This window comes from Zerene cesonia, chromosome 27, assembly GCF_012273895.1.
Source record: "Zerene cesonia ecotype Mississippi chromosome 27, Zerene_cesonia_1.1, whole genome shotgun sequence".
Lineage (NCBI taxonomy): Eukaryota > Metazoa > Arthropoda > Insecta > Lepidoptera > Pieridae > Zerene > Zerene cesonia.
This window is the reverse complement of record NC_052128.1, coordinates 3,537,526-3,563,010: the sequence shown is the minus strand read 5'-3', so window position 1 is coordinate 3,563,010 and position 25,485 is coordinate 3,537,526. Positions and strand designations below refer to the sequence as shown.

The 25,485-nt window shown below is 33.9% G+C and overlaps 1 protein-coding gene across 2 annotated transcripts in view; it reads left to right on the top strand.

Moving 5' to 3' along the window:
* The window catches only part of LOC119837367, a 96,024-nt gene that overhangs the window by 15,456 nt on the left and 55,083 nt on the right, over nt 1–25,485 (top strand). The window contains exons 6-11 of one of the 2 annotated variants that reach the window (XM_038362930.1): nt 1,797–2,023; nt 2,407–2,509; nt 3,869–6,473; nt 13,262–13,393; nt 15,109–15,591; nt 19,018–19,174. In XM_038362930.1, the coding sequence (XP_038218858.1) occupies nt 1,797–2,023; nt 2,407–2,509; nt 3,869–6,473; nt 13,262–13,393; nt 15,109–15,591; nt 19,018–19,174 (3,707 nt within the window). The remainder of the gene's footprint in view (nt 1–1,796; nt 2,024–2,406; nt 2,510–3,868; nt 6,474–13,261; nt 13,394–15,108; nt 15,592–19,017; nt 19,175–25,485) is intronic. The other variant, XM_038362931.1, reaches the window with a different exon arrangement.

Here is a 25,485-nt window from a genome sequence, read left to right as displayed (position 1 = left end):
GGATGTACGGGGATTAGTGTTGCTTGGATGGTGGAGATGAGGAAAAACGTACAGTTTGTGAATGCATCTGTTTAAATGCATCGAAGTTTGAAAGAGTTTCGTTGTATCACGACCGGACTTATGAATGAGCAATTAATTATATTATCCTGCTCCCACACACAAAAAATACTATCGTATGTGTACATCTTTATAGAAAGATTTCACTAACTATTTTTCCACTATCGCATCTGATGCAAACTTTATCTACTAATAAGTTACAAAACATTGTGAAGGCTCATTTGTGGGTCACGCTATAAATCTACCTTAATGTTAGAAAGAGCAAAGCTTCTGTATATTTGTATGTTTGTAACGTTTTCACGGAAAAACCCCTGGACCGATTTCAAATATTCTTTCACCAATAGAAAGCTGTAACTTCACTGAGTGACATAGCCAATATTCGAGTATGTTGCACGGGCGAAGCCGGACCGAGAAGCTATATATATATAATTGCATTCGCCGGTTCCCCCCTAATACGCATAATACCTGTTACTATTTTAAATCACATTATATTATTAGCCACTCATAATTATAATACAAATACACGAGATAAACTCTGCACCGTTATGTCAGAAGTTTGGATTGATTCGTTAAAAATGTTCATAAATATGCAATTCGCATCGGAGCGTTAGTGTTTGTTCTGTCCTGTTTGTGTTTCACTTTTCGTTTGTCACTATTCGCGGTATCAATTCGCTGATAAAGGCGTGCAATTAATTTGTCGTGTATATTCAATTGTTCGTATGCTTTTATCATTTCTATTTTTGTTTTTCACAACAGCAATATAGAACGTAACCAATTATGGATTTTTTGTGTGAAATCTAACTTGTGTGCCTGATGATAGTTTAATTTGAATGCATTTGATGAGTCTATATTAATTTCTAGGAAAAAATTTGTTTAAATAAAATCGACTCATGTTAAATTGTATCTTGGAAACCTTGTTATCGTATTATACAATCATTATAAAATAGTTGTATTAATTTAAAATAAAGAATTAATGCGAATTCGTTATTTCCACTTGACAGAATTGAATCTACGACTAAAAGACAATGAAAATTATAGCTGTACAATAATTATTGCTGCATTTTAAGTAGCGACATATCGATACCAATATTATGCAAAATTGTTTGTATAATACTATTCTTATATAGTACTAGAACGAATTAAAAACAATCGAACATTATTTATTAATTGTATTGCATGTGAGTTCCCCTCCACTACGGGGTTACACCACGTAGTACATCACAGCTGACCCTTTAAAAGGAAAGATACACATGTCTGTCCAATCTGACCGTACTCGCAAGATGGTCAGTGCGTTATACACATACATTATATGTTGCATCTTACTATCTTACTAATACTATAAATGCGAATGTTTGTAAGGATATGCGTATGTTTGTTACTATTTCACGCAAAAACTACCGAACCAATTGCAATGAATTTTGGTACGTAGATAGCTGGACAACTGGAATAACATATAAACAACTTTTTATCCCAATATCCCATTCCTACGGGATACAGACTTACGCGGGTGAAACCGCGGGGCGCAGCTAGTACATTGCATCGCGAGCAAACCGGTATGTCCAAGAATCAAAAAATTCCACTACATGTGCCAACTCGCAATTGGCGAACGTGGTGGATTTTGGCCTGAACCCTCATAGTAGGCCTGTGTCCCAGCTGTGGGAGCATATATGAGCTGATGATGATTATGGTGATGATGTGTATGTTTGTTCATAAGTAAACGACACCAAAACCCCTCCCAGGGAAGTGGTCTCGCTTCTGCTAGCGGCGGGCATAGACCCGAACGTTCGCACCAACTCGGGCACACCCCTCCACGACGCGGCTTGCTTCGGCAAAGCGTCCGTGGTGAGGATACTGCTCGCGAAGGGCGCGGACCTGCGCGCGCTGGACGGCCGGGGGAAGACGGTCGAGGATCTGCTGGCGGATTATTCGGAGGAGGCCACCAGGCGGGTCCGGAGAGTTATACGAGGTGGGTTCCCGTAGGGAGTCGGCTTCAGGCTTCGACTAGGCTAGCTAACTTCACCTGTAAGGGTTGATAACTTCTGATTCTTTCAAGACGCGAATACAGTGTTTTACATTTGTGATGATTTGTAATTCTCATAAGCAAATTTCTCAATCATAAGTATCAAAAGTAAATAATTATGCCCAGTCTGTTTTTCATGTAAATAAAATGTACCATAATATACTTAATAGCTTACATTAAAACTATTAAAATAAAATGGGTTGTATGTCTGATGAATTCTATCATTGCAGATAGTACAGATTAAAAATATCTCTATTTCAATATCTTTCATGAAATGACACACCCAACAAAAATGTTCTACAGATATCATAAAGTACATGCCTCCACAGAATACGAAAGTATGGCCCGTAATAACTACGAAAGCGAAGAGGACCTACCGCCATTCCCCGTACAAGACTGCAGCCCCACGAGTTATCCCCACCAACTCGTCATGTGAGTATATATATAGCAATATAATATCGTTAATTTACTGGTAATATTTGTCAGTAACAACTTTTTAAATGATGTGTCAATAATGTTAATGAAACTCTGTTTAATGTTGTGCAAAAATTACTCTAATTTATATATTTTTAAGGTTTGGATTGCCGTGTTGTAGCCATTAAAACACAAATAATTACACGAAATAAAACATAAATGCGTGTTTTGATAACTTATAACTGTGTAATGATTTGTGTTTCAATGGTTCAACTAATTAATTATAATATACAAAACTCGGCAGTGCTTTTATATTTACAGAAATATACTGTTAAAACCCAGTTAATTTTTAAAACATTCCGCCCTAAATCATTCGCGTAATGGGACTGCCATAAACGCCTCGGGGTGACTTGTAAAACATCTTTCTGTTTTTTCTGTTGCTCGTTAACCCACTAACGTTGTATGCTCTAATCACATTTGACATATATATAGACGTCTTCTAAATGCGTGTTATCTTAAAGGAATCCCTCCCTGTAATTACGCGAATACTCTTTAGACTAAATATATGTTTTAATTGGAGAGCGGCTCAATTATAACACACTACGTGTCACCTTTGAACCCCTTGATTGCTGTCTTAGCGTTGTGCTTTTCACGTATCGCACATGTGTTATAATTTACGTTTAATTTAAATTTTAACTAAATTATAACGAACCCCCTGAAATACGGAGGCCGTATCGTAATTATCAACAGTTTAGGCGCTCGCCTTGCAATTTTTCTCGATCATTATTTTATTATCAGAACATTACAATGGATACTCATTGTTCGGAATCTATATTTGTATAGAACGAGAACGAACAATCGTTAAAAATGTACATAGCACTTCTTTAAAGGATGCAAAACAAAAACTCAATGCGAGTCTCATTAAAATCTTCCGTCCCTTTGATTTTGCCTAGAAAACGGTCAGGTACGAGTTTGTACACGAGATAAAGACTACCGTCCTTTGATGGCAGGCAAAGGACCGGCTGAGATAGCACATTCAAACAAAATTAATATAAACGAAACGTACACTTTTTACTTTGAAAATGATACCGGTAAAAGAATTTCTGATCTAACAAAAGCTTTAGAAAGTTAGAGGAAATTAAAATGTTACGTTGAGATGTAACTAAATTTCATCTGCAATTGTCGTAGTACCTTGACTCGTTTGTATAGCAAGCTTCGTTGATAAAGTTATTACAGAAATGTGCTAGAGAGTAGTATTGTTTGTTTTGTGTTTTTCTTTTTGGTGGTGGTACGTTTAAGATATTTTTGTTTGATTACAATCAGTTGTTTTATTTTTTAAACCCATGATTTATTTTTGTTGCTTTATGTGTTTTACAGGACAACCCACGAGACCCCGAAAAACAATATAAACGATAGCTTTTCAACTTCATCTTCATCACTTGTAACACGAAATCCATCTCAGAGTTTCGTTAAAAAGCTTGCTTCGAAATGCTTGGGCCTCAAAGCAAAGTTTAACTCTGCTCCTAACATTACTAACATAACAGAGTCGAACGTCGATGTTAAATCAAAGTCTGATGTAAAATCCAATTCGAGCGGCTTTCAAAAAGGGAATAGTACATTTTTTAAACGATTGGCAAAGAAAGAGGAGTCTGGTGAGGTTGTTTGTAACGATGAATTTGATACGATTTCTTTAGATAGAGTAGGAACTTTAAATAGAGATTCCGCTGTAAATAGGAGTAATAGAAGTTGCCCAGGTTTTAAAAATTCCCTACCAAATATATCTGAAAACAACGAACTGAGTGATTCGAGAGAATCTTTATCAGAATCCATCGTTATTGCAGAAATTGACTCCGATATTAATCAGAATAGTAGAAATATAGTTGAGGCGGTTAACCCAACTGCGATTCAAGATATTTTCGAGCCAAGACCTCAAAGTAACAGGAAATCAACAATATCAAATATGTCTTCAGAATCGGCTCACCTAGTTAACGAATGCTACGAATCCTATGAGTTTTCCAGTTCCATTGTCACTAGTTCCTTTGTTCAAACAAAAGTAGTCCATGATGCTATTGCTATGTCAAAACCCAAACCTCCACCGCGTTCAGTTGTACCAGATAATTCTCACAACAACAACAACACCATCTACGCTAACTTTGTACTTGAAAAGAATAACACCCTGTCTCCAAAGCCAGCAAAACGAACGCATATACCTGTTAAAGAATCTAGTTTTACCGCAGAAAAACCAACGGTCTACGAAAATATTATAATACCTGTTCGAAAAGCACCAGAACCTCCCAAAAGGACGTTCTTTCCAACTCAATCCAATAATTCTTCACCCAGTATCAGTAGATCTTCTACGTTATCTTCTGATTCTATGATTGACGAGACAAATTTAGAAGATATTCTTCTATCCGAAAAATCAAGATCTTTTCGCCATGGACGAAAATTAGTCTCCCGAAAAGAATCTAGTAAATCTAGTATAAATAGGACTCAATCGAATGCATCGGAATATTCTGATGTAACCGAAGCGAGTGCGTTAGAAAATGTTGATTGTAGTGGTGAGGTTGATGAAAAATCTATGTATTTATCGATGACTGGTACATTGCCGACTAAGAAAACAGAAAGAACTGTTAAAAAGAAAGTCTTATTTAGGCATAAAACATTCACTAATATTGAAGTTGATAGAAATTCAGTAAATGTTAGAGATTTGCCTAAATGGAATGATGCATTCTTAAAAGAAACGTTGGCACATTATCACATAAGAGGCACGGGACATTGTATGTATAAAGGTCCCACTGTTCAGGAGTTTCTCTCTATTTTTAACACAGATACCATAAGCACAGATTCCTCGATGACTGAAACCAACAAAAAACGGAAAAGTTATTTCGAAACTGCAATATGTTTTTGTAGAGCTAAGCCTCCCAAATTCCATAATAGTGCCGAGGATCTTTTAGATATTCCGCCTAAAAGTGAAGAGACTGTAACTATAGATATGGATGTTTTAAGGGATAGAATGGAAATGATTTCGACATCATTTAGATGTTTCTGTGATTCAGGGAAATGTTCGTTACATGCAAGTAAGCGAGATTCTCCTATAGACTTAATTGTGAAATTCTCTGCCATAAAGAAAAGTATATCTACTCCAGATATTACGTTAGAGACAACTCTTTCTTTGACCAGACAAAAAACCGGTTTAACAAAAAATAAATCGGTGCCCTCTAATTTAGAAGAGCCTTACGCTGTAGTTAACGTGCAAGATATTTTAGAACGGACAGATTCAAACTGTAAAAAATCAATCCGCGATAGCTATACATACGTCGAAATGTCACCACATTCCTCTATATCGTCAACGGCTAGGCCTTATTCACTTAAAGATATATCTGAAGTCATGTCGTTGAATTCGAATAGATCAAAATCGACCGATTCTAAATCTTTGTGTGCTTCTGATCTACCGCTGAACAAGTCAAATTCCTCGGAACACTCTGGTCATTGGTCGTTGCAGTCGTGCAATTCCAACGTCACAATCATATCCGATTCATCATTCAAAACGTGCATGGAGGAATCGTCAGACGACGGTTCCGACGGTAGCGTGCAATCGGACGAGGACAGTTCCGACGCGGATACGATAAAATCGGACGTCAGTACAGCTAAGCGTCCTTGGAAGCATAGCGATTCCTTTAGATTCGGGAGTACATTGACGCGTGGTTTGGACGACGTGGATGAAGAGCCATTAGAGGCGTCAAAGTTCGAATGTGGCGCGGATAGTTCCTCGTCCGATTGCGACGACAGCGGTGTTCCGGGGTCGAATCTGTCGCTTTCCGCTTCGCTTGAGCGTGGCACGGGGTTGGTTCGCAGTGGGTCACGGCGGCGTTGGGACGAGGCGGAGGGCACGAGCGAGGGGGACGCTCTGAGTGTGTCGAGCGCCGCCTCCAGCTGCGCGCCCGCGCATCTCGCGCATCACCACGAGTATAGCAAAGTTTCGGTGAGTTTGTAGAGGGATTGTAACACTAAAATGTATTTTATTGCAGGTGAACTATGTATCAATTAGCTGTCTTATCTTAAAATAGTATTTTGACTATTTATAAAAAAAAAAAAAAAAAATCACTTCTCTATTAATGAGATTTGTTTGACGCTATCTAATTTGCTCTTTGATGTTAATACATTGTAATTGATATTAAGTTATTCACATAAACATATGTGGCTGAAAATAGGAATGTTTTTTATCCAACAAATACTACGTTTTTCAACGTTTCTGCATAATTAAGTGGAATTTCTATTTAACCTTGACTTTCCCCCGTCCTGTTCCTAATTCATATTAATTTAACAGTTGTAATTATTTCTCACCTTTAATAATATTAAATGCCTTTTCAAATCACTCGGCCCACCCATGACCTGTTGCTCGTCACGCTATTTTATTAATTACATTAATGTTTATGTGACTTGTTGATTTATTTAAGGTGAACAAGAAAATTGGTGAAATGTAAATGTTATGGTTAATAATATAATGATGCGAGCGAAAAGCTTTGCAATTTTTTTTAAGTTTTAAGAACAATCAATCGTATCTTCGTACAGTAGGTAGTTTACGATTCTGCTTCTGAATTCGTTTGTAATGTTCAGAAAAGAGTCACATACTTTTCCTAACAGTAATGTTGGAAACATTTGGTTCCGTTATTATTTATTAAAATAAGTTACGAGTTCAAAATATTCAGTTTATGCGTAGTTTATGTGCTTTCTTAACTATGTCAGTTACGAAGTTTGAGCGAACGTCTAGAATATTCGAAACATTCACAAGAAATGGGGCAAACGTGTCCTCGCATTGGATTTTCTATGTAGTAGGTCAGCTCTCTGCTTTACTAACACATTGTATGAAACATTATCTATTGAAACAAAATGGCACGATGATTCTAGGTTTAATGCATTTAAAAAGACTACTTATTATGCGATGGAAATTTGAGTTATTTAGGAGATTTGGGTTCCGAATTTGTATATAATATAATAATAATGTAAAACTAGAATTAATGAAGAATTGCTAATATCCAATTAGTTTTCTAGTAAAATGTATACACAAATTAAAATAAATGTCTACACATGATGGGTGGCAATGGGCTATCTTACCGCCAGTAGGTACCTATTTTATGAAACTTACCTAAATAAAGATTAATAAACACGCGACGTTGTAATGAGGTGGGACTAAAACAGATAAATAATTAGAATTTTGTAAACAGTTGTATTTTTCGCAAATATTCTTAACTGCTTTTAATATCGCATCAAACTATTGACCATGCGTGTCGTGGATTACAAGGCGATTTAGTTAATAGACTATGATTAAGATGTCGTGAGAAAGCTGCACTAACTCGACATATGCTCTGTTGCAGGATGTTGTAATGTCTAATGGATGAATTGTTGTGTTTATTTCTGTGGTATGCAATCTTTGAAGATATTTAACTTATTAGTTTGGTTGTTCTATTGTATCAGATATTTTTAGGTATAACTTCAAAAATTCCATATTCGTGATATGGTTAATGGGATGAAGGTACACTTAACTGTACCACCTTATAAATAAATAAATAATGCACTCACACAAACAAAGAAGCGGACGTACATAAACAAAAAAGAAACGAAAACAAAGACTACCGTTACGTTAGGCGGCCTTATCGCTGAAAAGCGATATCTTCCAGGCAACCCTTTGGATGTAGGAAGAGTTTAATAGAGGAAAAGCGGTAGATAGTGCATAAATAAAACATAAATATACTGGAACATAAATATACTCATAGTTTTGTTTATAGAGATAACCTTGTAATCATAGCAGCCAGATATTAATAAAACCAATGAGTCTTTAATATTTTAGCTCCATACAGTCGTAAGACGATATTCTTAAGACCATCGTAAAACAATTCCCGCCAGCGATAATCCAGCGAAGGCGGTGTAAAAATAACCGCAAATTAGATCCATTATAAAGTTTATAACAAGATTACACATATATCGTACAAGGGAGCCCACGTGCGCTTTTTTACGGTTCATCTGAGCGCGGAGACGTCAGTCTCGCGCCGTGCGTACGCGCCGTGCGTAGTCGTGTGTGTGTCCCGCGGAAAGTGTTTGGTGTGTGTGTTTTGTTCGAAATGTGTGTGCGTGTTTGTGTGGGTGATTTTTGATCCTGCACGTATATTATGGATGATTTTTGTGTAAGTTTTTAGTTTTTTTTTTGGCGTGGTCAGTTGATATGCTTGCGTTTAGGTGTAAGTGATAAAGAGTTTCCTATCATAGGTGAAAATAGAAATACTGTCATTGTTTATGGGATTGGTCAAAGGAAAAGTTATCCTTTTTATCTCTATCTGAATATACAGATAACAGCGTTTGAAACGTTTGAACGTCACCTTTATTTCGGGAATCTGTTTTAAATTAAAAGTATGCCAAGGTCACGGTAACCTAATTTTAAGTTTACGTAATGCTGTAGTTATTTGCAACATTGTTGCAAAGATTATTTTGTGCGGAAGCGGTAGGCAATTCCGGTAGTGTTAGTGATATAAAAATTAAGAGCTTGTAAATATTAATTAATCTAGGATTTAATGTAAATTATAAAATAAAAAGGCTTTTCACTTTTACATAAGATTTATTGTTATTTAGTGCCAATTTAAGGATTAAATATTATTATCAGTAGTTTTTAGTATGCCGTTAGCGTTTTCTCGTTATAATGATTGCTTTCGATCTTAAAATCCATATCATTAAACATAATTTATTATTGACACAAATTTCTTGAAATATTATGGTTAATCATGATTCCACCACTTTGTTCTTCAAATATTCAGTGTAGATATATGTACTCAGATCCCCCAGACTCCAATGGGATCAAATGACAACAATTTCCTATTAAACACAACAAAAGTAATTACTACTCGGTTGAAAAGCCATAGAGTACGTAATCTGCTGACAAAACAAAAAAAAAAAAAAAATAGTGGAATTGAGAAACTCCTTCGTTTATGGGAACGACGGTGCGCGACTGCGCTCTAACATACAAATTACATACATATTGTCGTTATAATATGGAAAAAAAACAACACTCGAAAAATATCGCATTTGTCATGTCCAATTGTTTCTTGGTGCTGTCGAACGCTTGCAAGACGGAAATATAACACGATCTAGGTTTTGGCGAGGCGCCAATATAAGTGTTTAAGTATGTTTGTTTACATTACGAATAGTGCCGTATTGTGGTATATTTTGAGCAATTTATGCGTGTTTTACTTGCGATAGTCGTGCACCTGAGTAAGTAAACACAATTACTATAAAATAGATCACGAAGGTTAATGTCCTGATCGTTTAATTTTTTTTTTGTACATTTACGAAATGTTGAATAAATATTATGCTATTAAAGGAAGTAAATATTGTAACATCTGTTTAGGTATGTGTATAAAATGATAGAAGATAGAGTAGAGATTCAACCGACTTAAAAAAAAATGGCAGAGGTTTTCGACGTTTTTTTTTTTGGGATTATTACCTGAGAACTTTCGATTATGTGACTGAACCGATCTTGATGATTCTTTTCCATTTGAAAGCTGGTGCCTCCCGTGTGATTCGGATTTGGTCTAGTTCAAATAATTTGAAGAAGAAATTTTTAAATATCTTTCAATGAAAAAAGTAACAATTGTTGTTACATGAATATAAATCAACATGAAACATATAGGTAATACAAGATGCATCACCTACGCATACATCAATAAAGATTACAGTACGTTAATGCGATCGCATTCTTAATACCGCAATGTTCTAATTAACGAATATGTTATTTATAAAGATTGGTTATATAAAATATTGAAATTGTGAAGGGGCAATTTTCCAGAACGCGAATAATACTTCATAGCTTAAAAGCTTGTTAGAAAAATCTGAATTAAAAAAAAGGAAGTCAATCTATGGATAGGACTCTATATAGCCTAATAAGCACGATCTTTTTCATCTTTTGTGTACGTATCAATGATATTTCGTACGGTAATCGTCGTTTGATACATTCAATATACTTAACTAGCTTTTATACATATGTAAACCTTTCTCTTGAATAACTTATCTATTAAAGAACTCCATCAAAATCCGTTGTCTAGTTTTAAAGATTTAAGAATACATAAAATATACAGACAGACGCGACAAGCGACTCTGCTTTTTACTATGCAGTGATTAAATACATTCAAAGCAACGTTTTATATTTTTGTAAAATGTTATATTTACTTATTACGTATAGTGTTCTTAATTGGATACAGCTAACCTGAATTATTAAAGGAAGTTGTCTATAAACTTAATATCTAAAGTACTGTACATGCAACAAATTAATAGGATGTTGTAACATCACATAGACATGTGGTGATGTGTGGTACCAGACGCGAATTATCTTTAGAATGCGTTAATATTATTACTATGTGGGTTACTGGGTTGTAGTATTTTCAACCGACTTCAAAAAAGGAGGAGATTCTCAAATCGACTTTGTGTTTTGTTACCTAATAAATTTGGAATGGGTGCACCGATTTTGATGATTCTTTTTTTATTTGAAAGCTGCTCTGGCCTATCGTATAGTCTCCTTTTGATTTGGTTTTTTTTGTGATATAGATGAGTTAACTAATTCGAAAAAAATGTGATAGATCTCATGTTTAGTAATTTGTAAAATGATTACAGATAGATATTCCGTTTTATATTTAGTCAATTTTATTTAAATCATTAAAGAAACTATTTGATTACTTAATTGTATTTAAATCTTATCCCTTCCAATATTCTCAAGACTATTTTATATGGTAGGCGAAGTTTACATTTCTGGCATTACTATTTCTGAAGGGACATTAATTGCCTAGAACACGTCATCCCAATTCAAAATAAGATGTCGTAACATACCTACGTATCAATTTATTCAATTCACAAGAGCATCAATTTTAAAACATAATAATAAGTATAAAAGGGAGCAGAGTTCCGCGAATATAGCACAATCGTCTTCAAAGTACTTCAAAGGACTCGATATAAATTGGATGCGCCCGCGCCGTCACGGCTGCGATGAGGGCATTAATATGGCGCCAACAACCGGCCGTGTTTAAAAGTTAACAAATGGTCTAAAAATCGATGAGATCCAACGCAACTTAATGCATTGCTGGATATGTTACATAGGTTATGCTACTTCCATCGTTTGTTGCTAATGTAAGAAGTAATGTAGATCAAAATTGATTAATAAGTCGTTCATCCTAAATTGTCCGTACAGCAGATCAGAGGATGCGGGATAATATCGTTTAAATAAAGATGGATATTTATTTGCTACCAAGAAATAATATACGTGATATTGTTATGTTATTAGCTAGAATTGGAGCTCCTTAATGGTACGGATGATGTTAAAAGTCCGTGAGCAAGATTTATACGAGTATTATAGCTCTTTTGCTTTGCAATCTATAGTTTCAAATAAAAAAAAACAATTGATTTAATAGAATAATAGTTATCACAGGAGTATCACAGGAAAGATCCGAGAGACCTCGGTTTGCTTGGTTGAGAATTGATTTATTCAAACAACATGTTTAATTGCGAAAATTCATTAGAATTAAATATGAAATTTGCCCTCTGATTAAACATGACTTAACCTTTTTATAAACATCTTAAAATAAACGTATAAATATCACTAGAAAACAACTCAATTACGCACAATCCGTATTAACTAGGCATGAAAGGATATCTATAGTTAATAGGCTTTTATGGAGAAAATTGTCCATTCAGTGTCCGCCTGCTTCCAATTTAGATCTCATCCGCGGACTGAGATTCAATTACCCGCTCCGCTTGTGGCTGTGGGGATCGGTTCATGTATAAAATAATAGCGTTTATGTAAAACGCTTAGAATGAATCGTATTTTAATTCGGTTTATTAACAAGTTTTGATTGCAATAAATGTTATTTCATTGGTTGAGATATTAAAACTATTCTAACACCTAGTTCAAGTCTATTCAAGATATTTATATCATTGTCAATATTTATTGCTGAGGTAATTATAGCGCACTAATAAAAAAAAGATGTTTATCGTTTAATATTTAAAGAGTAACATTGAGTATTCTAACTGTAAGTCTCGATATAATGAATTCAATTATTTGCATAACAATATTATGTTAAAAAGGCCTAAAATATAAGCAACTGTTATATTTAAAGGAAAGTTTAAACTTTGAACTTTACGCCAACGTTGGGAGTTCCGTGATCGTTCAATTTCACAATTACGCAATTGCGGGCACTTATCTTCGAGCGACGACAATAAGATCCCTTATAAATAGACGCTGACATTCTCGTAAATTAGCGACAATTTCAGCGAAGGGATGTATCTCGTTTCTAAAGCCATCATTTCCTAGAATCGTACTGAACCGTACACGGCCGGGAAATACAATTAGTTCAATTTCGCAACGTTGAGAAGTATAGATTTGAACTGGATTTTGAATTAATTTAAATGTTTAATCTATATACGGTTCATTGAAGAAATTAAAAAATGAGGTCTCTAATTATGTATTAATATTATGTATAGAAGGTATACAAGGATATTCAATTTATAAAAGATATGTAGATCTAATGATTAATAGGCTCACCAAAATTAAATTCATGTTATGACGTAAACCTACTATTGCAAATATCGCGACGGGTCGTGGGATATTCACTTTTCAATAAATCTCTTTACCTCATTATATGTAAATATATAATCTCAAATGTATATCTTAGCATATCATATGTATACTATAAGTACTTAACTCTCGGACATAAAGCTGAGACTCTGTTTCGACAGCCCACCCCTCCCAAGAAGCCTCCCAGGAGGAACCTCTCAGTGTCCCCCACCCATGCCAACTCACCTTCTTCCGGTTACAGCTATGAGCTCAGGTCTCATGCTAGGAGCCAAGATGACTTGGACGATATACAGGTGAGATGTAGATGACAGCGGTCAGATGTATATGACAACAGTCAGCTGACTAGTAGTAGATGACATGGACATAGTAGATTTTAGATCAAATAATTAATAAATAACTCGTTTTAATAAGTGACATTAAACAGGTAAGGCGTAGATAATAATACCTTGTAAGATGCGTGGTGGTAGATGATATGGATAATGTAGATTTTAGATGCACTTAAATAGAAGTTGGTATTGATATGGGTGTAGAGGTAAAATAGTATAAGGAAAAGATGAAGTGTAAAGGAGGCCTGTGTTCCGTGGAAACAAATATGAGCTGATGATGATGATGTATTTAATATAAATTCTGTAAAGTTGGGCATCGGCATCGTGCGAACTAGCAAAGAAGCATTGTACATAGCTTATGAGTAGCCAGTTGTGAGTTAATTGTAAAATAAGTAAAAGCATGACGCTATAAAAATCTACCAATGTCGACTAGAGTATGCTGCATAGAATAGGAATAGATTAGACAATAATAATATGCTTCATTGGTTTTCTGTATGCATTTGACTACCAGAAATAGTAGTATTAATTAGATCATATGTAGAATAGAGTTAGAAAATAACAATATTTGTTCAGAACATTCAACATTATTTTTTCGATTATTCGATTATTGCTACAATCAAACTAAAAAGGGTAAAGCATTTCTGTATACAAAAAATGTTTAATTTATTTGATCATCGATAGTGATATGATTAAAATTATACAATACTAGCGGTCCGCCCCGGCTTCGCCCGTGGTAAATATATAGGCTTCCTTAACAAATGAGCTATCTAACACTGAAATAATTTTTTAAATCGGACCTGTAGTTCCCGAGATTAGTGCGTTCAAACAAACAAACAACCTCTTCAGCTTTTATAATATTAGTATAGATAATATATATTTCATCAAAATTTGCCTAGTCTGTATAATATGATGACCTTATTCGATATGAAGCTTTCACGATCTCTGTCTAAACAAGATTAAAGGTCAGATTATAAAGTACCCCATTGGTCGTTAATTTTAGGACAATCTGTATCGGCACTTTCCACGATACTCTATTCTGTATCGTTTGCATCGCTTACCTACATCATTGTTAGAATTATTTTAGAAGTTTACATTTTCGCTGCCAATGATTGCAACAACAAAACCGAAGGCTGAAAGCTGTAGTCCATTATTCCGTAGACCATTTTATTACAGACTTTGAAACTGTTTATTGCCTAGTCATAAATATATCATACATATTATGTAGAACACTAATAATACCTTTGTAGTCTTTCGAAGTATCTATTATAAATATTTTGTATCTGACGCAGGCCTATTGTTTGATTTCTTCTTTACAAAAGCAATGCTGCATTATGCTGAGTAGTTTGTTGCTTATCCAAATAGTTTGTCCGGAGCAAGATATGACTGGACGGGAGCTCTTGTCCGGGAGCTATAGTTTTAAAATAACTTAACCGAACCCACCTCTTAATCGAACCAAAAATTTCTGTTTCTGGATTCTCAGCATATAATGTGGCATACCGACGCAATACAATACAGTGAGTGTATCTAATATAACAACTGTCTGTCTAACCGTTTGTAAACGGAGAAATCATACAATGTGCCTACGATATATTTATCTTGTTGTATTAGAATATTAAATGACTTAATAAAAATGCTTAGGAAATTATGTGGGTTATTGAGGACCACTTATCTCCTTGTTGCAGGGTTCAAAACACTACCTCAAGCACGGTCGCTCAGTCGACCAATACGTTGACGGTAAGCTATCCTACATGGATTACGAGGACAACCACAACTCCCCTCGAGCCATACCAGTGCCAAACCCAAGGACGAGCCTGAAAAACCGATCACAGCCCGTCGCCATAACTGCAATGTACGAGAACGTCGTCATCAAAGAGCAGAATCCAAGACGGAAGCTCAGAAGGAACAACTTCGGCCCTCAGCACGACGACGTCGCCATAGAGAGAGTGAGGAAATACTCTAACCAAGAGCGGTCCTCTCTCGAGAGCCTACTCGACGACCAGTCCATGAATAGTCCGAGTGATTGTGAACGGTATTACGATGGGCCCAAAATCGAAATTCCCTTATCGCCGTCGCACTATGAACAGCCCCCCACGCCTGACCACCCGCCCCCTTCAGCGAAACAGGCAGAGAGAAGTATACACGAAAGGATACGGCCGTTGAGTCAGGTTAGTCCTGAATAGTAGATGTAGTTAAATGTGGGTAGATGTAATTTTATGGACGATAAGGACGCTAGTTGGTGTAATGCATGTATGATGTCACGGTGCACTATAAAATGATCGTTTACATGCAGTTAACCTATACTTGGAAGGACGTTGGAGTCATTTGGCGTTACTTCAATTATTCTTAGTTCGGAAATTTTATATTCTGTCTACGTAAAAACGGCGGGCGACGACTAAATGTTTATTTTACTTATTGTATTGTAGCATCACATAACAACACAAATTTCAATTATTATAAAAACAAACCACACTAAAATACACTTTAAAATTTACGTATAAATAATTATTCTTAAGAAAAACCGCATGCGCATGTTAACTTTTATTTTTTGCACATTTAATTGTTTTGTTTTTCCAACATTTCAGCTAATAATGGAGGTTGTAGAAGAAATAAGAATTAGAAAAAAATCGCAAGGCGATGTAACAGATCCGTGATATTTTATTGTTAAGAGGAGTTTATTTTATTTGATAATAATATTATGATTAGAGAGTGAAATGTTTGTGATTGATATATGCGTAACGTTCAAATTATTCTCACAAATATAAATAATAATGACAATAATGAAATTCACATGTTTTAAGATTTAAAAGATGGTTTTATATATCGAATTGGTGCTGATAATGTAAATATTATAGTAGGTGTATGTAAGTTGTATTGTTTAATCGCTAACAAGTATTCCTTTAGGTGCTATTTAGATTTAGAAGCTTTTTAACGAAACAAAACAATTTTATAAAAGTTTGAGCAATATACAAGACTTGCATTTATTATTATTTTTTTTTATATCACAGCAATAGAATAACATATCAACGAATATAACCAGCTACGTATAGTATTATAGAAGTGATATAATAATTATAATGTTTTCGTATATAGCATTGAATAAGACAAATTAACAAAATCGGCTATTTAATTCGGTAAATGTACGGTTTATTGTATTCTCTGTTACCTATGTTAAGGCTTATGATGTATTATTTTCGATTTCATTTAGTTTATGGCAATAAATTTTTATGATTTCTTTATTTTGTTTCTTTTCTTATCTTTTTTTATTATTTTGTGCACTAATTATAAGAGATAATTTCTAATAATTTAATTCTAAATTAATGATGACGTCAGCTACTCAGTTACAGCTTGCTCTTAAAGGTTAACTTGGTTAATTTCAAGCGCCTAATGAAATTTTAAATGCACTATCACTGTAATACATTCTATACGCGATAATTTATAAAAGGCGTAATTTATTTGTTTTAAATAAAGTAAATTCATGTCATAATATAAGAGTTTCTAGCAATTTTTATGAACACCATAATCGACCGATGTCATCGTGTGCTTCATACATCGAGTATTTACTATTTAGCAGTAATTATGTCTATGTTACATTTTTAATGAAATAGTTTTTCGAAACAACTTCAAAATAAGAAATTTTTGAAAGAGTAGAAAAAATTCGATTACGAGGCGGGATTCAAATCCGCGTGTTTTTGCCAAACCGTAGCAACGCCGAGAGCCACCCGTGATCCCGCCACAGCAATCGAATTTCTTCTAATCTTCCGGTTTTTATGTGCCTTTAAAACATTTCTCTTTTATGAAGCATTTCAGTGCTATAAAACTAAAAATTAAATTTAAGTTCAAGTTCAAGTTCAAGTTCAAAATACCTGAATTTGACCTTTGACCCCCGATAAACTTCGCACAAATGTTATCGTGATCGATGTCGAGTTTTGACCGAACTATTATTTAATCTTCTAATTCATTCTCAACTGGCTCCTAGTGCTTAATATCAAGATATAGCCCGGAATTTGTTACCAAACATACAAATTTTCAAAAATACTATTTATTTCTGCTAAAATTTGTTGTCCAAAAATTTTAAACTAAATCTTATTCGCACGAAAATGGATGATATACGCTTTTTTAATTCATTTGCATTTTGTTTTGAGATTACTGGTCAATATTGTTTAGTTTAGTAAATAGATATATTGCATATAAAGTATTATTTACATAGAATTCGAAAAGTTGCGTATAATTGAGATTGCTATGATAATTATAATAGGGGCTTATAATTAAGATTTGGCTGAATGCAAGGTGGGTACATCATTTACAGGATCAACTTTTATGTTGCAATATCTGTTAATTGATATCTCCATAAGAAAAACCTCATACCTTATTGTATAAATATTAAATATGCCCCAAAAATATGAACACTAGATTTATCTTATTAAAATTGTTAATGAAGTAAAATTATTTATATGCATTAATTGTATTTTTTTCAAATCAGAAAAAAACACAGATCGAGGCTTTTATACATTTAAAAAAAGTATCCTGCCTTTTCTCAGGTCTCAATCTATCTCTTTACCAAAATTCCATCCCGATCAGTTCAATGAGACAGACAGAGTTACTTGAGCATTTGAAATATAAGTAGGGATTTTAAAGAAAAAACATGGTCCCACAAATATTTCCTAGTATTTTCAGAAACTAACCGAAAGAAATTGAGATCAAATCTACGTCTTTTATACATTTCAAGTCAATAAAGGTCATTCAATTAATTATTTCGGATATTTAATGTAAGCCAACAATTTGAAATTCTCCGATATTACTGAACCTATTTAAAGAAAATTACCGTAGTATATGTAAGTAGGCATAAAAGTAATTCCTAAGTGCTATGATTATGTATTATGGAAGTATGTCGTATGTTATATGTAGTATCTTCCATAGTTTGGTATATATTTATTCATGTGTTAATTCGTCCTTAGGCGTAGGTAGATAATACTCGTCTACAATCAGTAAGTAGTTAATTAGATTTTCGTATGAGTAGAAATAAAATCAGAATAAAGAAGGGTATCGCTGAAAATCAACCCTATAGTCAAAGCCTGTGCTTTTGCTGTAAAATGCTGAGCTGTAATATTTTTTGTATGTAAGTAGTTTTAAAATAATATTGTCAAGCTAATAAGTCTATAAGGCTACATGCTAGTAAGAGATAGAAAAGATAATTTGTTAAAAAATTAGTTTGGTTTTAATGGAATATCCTATTCAAACTGTGACCATAATAAATAAAGTTTTGAATGCGTTTACATATTAAAATATCAGTTATTAATATTGAAATTAGCAAGAACTCTATCATCTCTAGAAGTTTCCAAGTCTAGGCTAATATTATGAACAGATTTCTTTTTCATTTTTATATGTTTTTAACGTTTTCACTGAAAAGGCGCTGGAGCAATTTCAAAAATTTTTTCACCACTAGATATTTACAACATCACAGAGTGACATAGGCTATATATATACCACGAGCGAAGCTGGGGCGAACAGCTAGTACTTTATAAATGCAATCAAAATTCAATGTAAGCGACTTCATTAACTTAGAACCAAAAATAAAGATCACCTCTCAACAGGAATACAAGAGGCGGTCAGCGCTGCGAGACAGCCAGACTGAGACGGACGTGATTCTATTGCGTGCCACGTCGGCTGTGTCGGTGGCCAGTGGGGCTACCGATCGCAGCGGGACTGACAACTGCGTAGAGGAGTATGTGTGCGACGTTCCTTTTGCTGGTAAGTGATAGGTTAAGGAATTTATTTGTTCAATATGTATACAGGATGTTCCGCCGGTGGTGTAGTCCCATTAAGAACAGTTCTGCATACGCTGATTACGCAAACAATACAATACAAAACTTTTATTAAATCTTATTTGATTTTAAACTCTTTCTTATGTGTGTTGACTAAAGTGAAACTCACGTGAAATGCATCTTAGTTTTTTACCCCGGATCAAGCTCACTAAACTAACTAAAAAACTAGCCTATTTAAAAAAAGATGATCTAAATAAAAGCCTCAAACAAAACGGTCCGTCGTGCCGTTTGTTACAATGAAATATTGCTGTATTTCTGACGGGTGAATTTCAATTTTTCCCGATTTCCCTGTTAGCATAGCAAATATGGCGTCAACGCGCCAATGGCTGCCAGACTGCAAACAGAGCAGTGGAATACTCGAAATATTTACCAATATTTAATGGAAACTTCTGCTATATCCTTTAGCGTATGTCACAGTTATTTAGTTTGTTGAATGATATCATAGGCGTAGGTGTCCGTATGAATTAGGTTTCACTAGTGAATTTAAAATTTTATTCATATTTGTACCTTATAGCTGCATTGGAAAGAAATTTTGAAATATTACACTATAAGTTTTTATTATAATATTAGTTTCTGTATATATTATAAACAAGTATCCTTATCCTTCCCAGTTCTTTTTTCTATTCCTCTTATCAATCCTTTCCTTTACCATATCTTTTAAAGTCGGCAATCAGTTTGTAGGTGTAAGGCACCAAGTATTAAATATAATATCTAAAATTAAATGGATTTATACGCAATTATAATTAATACCAATAAGACCACGTACCATTTATTTATTTTTTTGTATAATACATTATATCCAAAAATTATGACATGAAGATATTCTGATCTTCATTCATTATTCGCAGACACATTCGTACCAGGCATTTATACATTTTTTCTCACTCAAAATCTACGTTGCATATCTGGAATGTTTAAATAAACCTTCCCAAGAGCGAGTCTCAACCACAAACTTCCTCATAGCTTCTGTCTGTTCACCTGAGATACCGCACCTATTTGATTTATTACATTAAACACATCATAACATATTAATTTGATATCACTGTAGTCGAGTTTCAAAGTGTGCGTTGGTGGGTTGATTTGGTGTGAACATATTTTCTTTGTGGCCGTGGGTTTGAATCCTTGCGGAAAATTGTTTATGTGCCTAGTGAAAAAATTATGATATGAAGCTTTTTTCATCAAATATTACCATGTGCTTTAACTTTATGCTCATATTCAAAATATTTAATTTCAAATATAATTTAATTATATGGGACATATGATACCATTGATAGTTAAAAGGTTCCATATAATAGATTGTTTTTCTAGATTTTTTCAAGCTCAATGAAAACTAGGAAATTTACTTCATTTACCTAATTATGTCTAGCAAAATATACTCCATAATGCTATAATACATACTTTCCAATGTAAATCACCACAAATAAAAGCACCAGGTAAACCAGATTATTTCAAATTGTAAAAAAGGGCAAAGCTTTCGAGACTCTAGACAACAATAGTCAAATAATGCGATGCGCAGGCGCCGGGGCCTTTAAGCTTACATTGTTTTGCTCCAGGACTATTGTAAATACACCCTAATCGCATAAGGATATTCGATGCTAAACATGTATTTAGTACCTTTCAAGAATACAATTTTAAATCTGTTATTATAGCTATAGGTATTATTTTTACTTATTTTTAAAGTTAACGAATAAAACTAGATATAAAAAGAAAAATTCCGTTGTGTTTCGGGGTCAGTAAATGAAATATTCCACCAAACTAGTAAGTAATATTAATTTTATGATAAAAAGAAACATATATTTCAGCAGGGCTATATTTCTTCTAACGATTTTATAAGTAGGTACCGAAACCGGACGTCCGTAAGTCAAGTGCTGTCGGATGTAGACCTAAATCAATATTGATATTATCTATATTATTTAAAAAAATTTTTGAAACAAATAAAGAAATTTTATTTCTTTATTATCTAATACATATATAAAATTCTCGTGTCACAGTTTTCGTTGCCATACTCCTCCGAAACGGCTTGATCGATTTTGATGAAATTTTTTGTGCTTATCAGGTACCTATGAGAATCGGCCAACATCTATTTTTCATACCCCTAAATGATAAGAGTAAGGCAGAACAACGTTTGCCGGGTGCAGCTAGTATTATAATATAATGCACGGCACCACTGCGTCTTTATCTTTACCTGGTATAGTACTGTGTTATCTGTATCTTTACTGTCTAAAGATTAAAGCATAGTTGTCTAATTTGGGCAACCCAGTTATAATACTAAAAGTTCGTTAAGTACTTTTAATAATTAATTATTATTAAAAAAAATATATATACAAGAGCATCATAGCTCTACCTCTTAATATACTTTTATTTTGGATATATTGCAAACAAATACATGCATTTTAAGTCTGTTATTGTTATACATATCTCTTATGGTCGTTGTGTAAAACATAAAAAAAAAAATTATCCATAGATATTATGTTGTGTTTACAAATTGCGTAAATCTCATAATTCGTCCGCGGTCGGCGCGTGAGATAACTTGATTACTCCTGCGGTTTCCAACCAACTAACGGTGAATTTCATCATTATTAGTGAACGTGAATTTAAAGCTTACGCTCTGTGTTCTTTGAAAGGAGGGAAGTAATTTTATTCGCACGTATTATCTAGAAAATACGCCATGTAGTAGAGGTGTAACTGAAATGTAGGTGTGAATTTTAGGTAACGCTGAAGTATGAATACAATTCGTTATTGCGTATGTGGGTATTGAATATAATATTTAATGTAATATTGCTTGTATATGTTTTCACTAACAAAACGCTAGCTTTTCGCTCGTAGCTCTGTCCATGTAGTCAAGAAAATTGTTCCCGTTCCGTAATATTTCTAGGATAAAATATAACGTATATATTGAGCTACCTTAGTAAAAAACGTTAATCCATTGCTTTAGGCAGAAGGTGAAGATGTGACAGACAGATAGAGTTACTTTCGCATTCATAATATATGTAGGGATTGTCCTAAGTAATATCATGTATACAGTGAAAATACAAGATAAAACATTAGCGTAAAATGAAACAGCCAAAAATTCTACAAGATTGTACACGACAGCGCCAAAATACCAAAGTCATCATAAACAATAAATTGTCTTGCGCATAAACTGTCAACCTTACGGTTTCCGAAAATTTCACCTTCGAGTAATGTACAAACTGAATGCCCTTTCGCAGACGCCGGCCAGACGCCGCGAGCCGTGTTAAGTTAGGTCATGATCGCCTTAATTAAGGCACCTTTCACACTTAGCTCTGAACTATGGAATAACATTTTTATTGTTTCGTACGTATGCAGATCTTTTAAATTGCAACGTGTGTGCAAATATTTATTATAATAGTAATGTCAAATCTTACTTTCTTCGCTTCTGAATGGGATGTTGTATTTATTGTCTTACGATGTTTGTTTCCGCAAACGTATTGTTCTATAATATCAATAAAAATATCAATCTGCTATAAACGAATATGTAAGATCGTTGTAAATATTAAAAGAAACTGCGCTATACAATATGTGCATAGTCCCTTACGACGACGCACATAATTAATATCGCTGGCGCCCTAGCCTCGTTTATTTTTAAGTTACGCATTGTTGTGTGTAGATGTATGTCTCATTTACACAAACACGTTTCGGTTTTTCTATGACGTGGTTTTATGTATTCATGCAAAAGTAAGAAATGCGAAATAGCTGTGTGTCTAAGAGATTTCACTTTTGAAATAGTGAACACAGTTGTATAAATATAGATTCTAATATGAGTCTTCTTTTAAGTTTAAATTTGAATGATTGGTTTTTGATTCTTTCTCTGTTCCAAAGCTAGCTTAACAATCATCTCTATAATTAAATAGTTGTTTATTTCAAAATTGATACAAAAATATCAACACAATTTTCATTTAGGTAAATGCCTTTTATCGGCTCAGTAAAATTAATTTATGAGAGGGCAGTCGCGTATTTTTAATTAACACTTTCGCTTATTCGCGAATTTTAATTAATTGACAGTAATTAGTGGAAAATATTGAGAAATAGTCATTAGTCGATGCTGCTGTGCAGTCGGTGATTTAAGATGCGTTAATTGATTGCTTGAATTTCATTTTTACGTGCTTCGTGAAATTTGATATTTTAAAGCAATAAACTTGGTGCAGTTTTAAATGGGAATGGCTGAATTTAAGAATACGTGTATTTAATCAGTGTTATAGGATATAAAAAAAACCCCAACTAAATCCGTTGCGTAGTAGTAAAAATTTAAGCATACTGCATACAATATATGGATGGAGAAAGCGACTTTGTTTTATACTATGTAGTGATGAGACGATAAAGTAATGTTTTTTAAATTTGAGTTAAAGCATAAACGATAATCTGTTTTGTAATAATCGTGCATTGAAATGTAAAAAAATACTTTGGTAATAATTAATGTCAAAAGAATAGCGTTATCGAACGCTTTTAGACTTACCAGCCTATTGAATTTTATTAAAATATTGTAATAGGTCTCAATAAAATTTTATTGATCGTATATTTTATTCGTTAATTGTACCTTTCACAATACGTTGCTTTGATTTGAGTAAATTTATAAGTTTATAACGCAATAAAATAATTGCAGGCGTCTAATAAATTACAACAAGTACATAAACAATATATATTAATCGGTCCAAGCAAAGTTTTATTAAAAAACCCGCTGCATGTATAGCCTATAGCACCCAAGGGTCACATACCTTTCCAATTGTTAAAGAATTTTTAAAATCGTCCAGTATTTTCTGAGTTTAGCGCGTTTTAACAAGCAAACTCTCTTTAAAGTAACAATGTTTCTTGTATATAACATAACGCAAAGCATAAATGTAATTTTTAAAACATTTTTGCTATCATTTACCAGGGCTTTTAAGCAAACGTGACTTTATGAGGTCTTTTATATTTTCTTGTTTAATTACCTATCTTCGTTTTATAATTGTATGTGACTCACGTTTATCAGTAACTAGCTTTTCGCCCGCGGCTTCGCCCGCGTAGAATTCGCTTATATCGCGCGACATGGTAAGGAATGTTTTCTTCACATTCAAAAGTATGGTTTGTTCTTTCCCACGTTTAGTTCCATCTTCATACCAAGTTTCATCAAAATCGGTTTGACAATAACGAACTTTCATACAAACTTTCATCCCCTCTTTTAACCCTTTCTACCCTTTTTTCGCAATAAAAAGTATCCTATGTCCTTTCCTTAATTCAGTTCTATCTTTATACCAAATTTTATCAAAATCGGTTCAGTGGTTTAGGCGTGAAAGTGTAACAGACAGACAGACAGACAGAGTTACTTTCGCATTTATGATATTAGTAGGGATAGTAGGGATAGATTGGCGTCGCTGCACGTCACGTGACGTCGACCAAGTCTCGTCGTTGATTTCTAAATAATAATATTAAGGAAATGGTCATACATTCTGATAATAGAAATGATTAATTAGAATAAATTAATATGATGCATCGTGTTCTATATAAATGTCCTAAATATTTTCATTTATTTATTTATAGATAATACTTTATTGTACAGAAACAGAAAGAATAGTTTATACAAAAATTTAATATGGCACAATGATATTTTGTACAAAAGGCGGCCTTATTGCTAGACAGCAATCTCTGCCAGGCAACCTGGTAGGAAAGGAAATGCAAGAGGTTTTAGGGTTAGTGCAAGAAACTAAAAAATATATCAGAATATGAGAAAAAACTAATAAATAAAATACACATGTTTTACATAAATATTGTATATTCCCAGTGTTCTATTACTATTACTATTATAATATTAAGTGACATATCATTTTATGATGTTCTATTTTCAATGTAATTTGGCTTTAAGTAAATCAACGGGTCCCTTTACTATGATCATAATCATCAACCTATATAATGAGTTCCCACTTCAGGGACACAGGCCTTCTTAGAGGGTTCAGGCCATAATCCACCACGCTGGTCAAGTGCGGTTTGGCAGATGTCAAATATCGTCGAACTGATTCTCGGATATACCGGTTTCATCATCAATCAATCAATCAATCAAAAACTCTTTATTGTGCACCTTTACAAGAAGAGTAAAAACAGGATATAAATAACAACATAATATTAACATGAAGAGCACAACAGGCGGTCTTATCGCTTAAGCAGCGATCTCTTCCAGACAACCTGGTGGACAAGGAAAACGCAGTGTATACTAATGTAAAATGGTTTCATCATGATGTTTTCTTC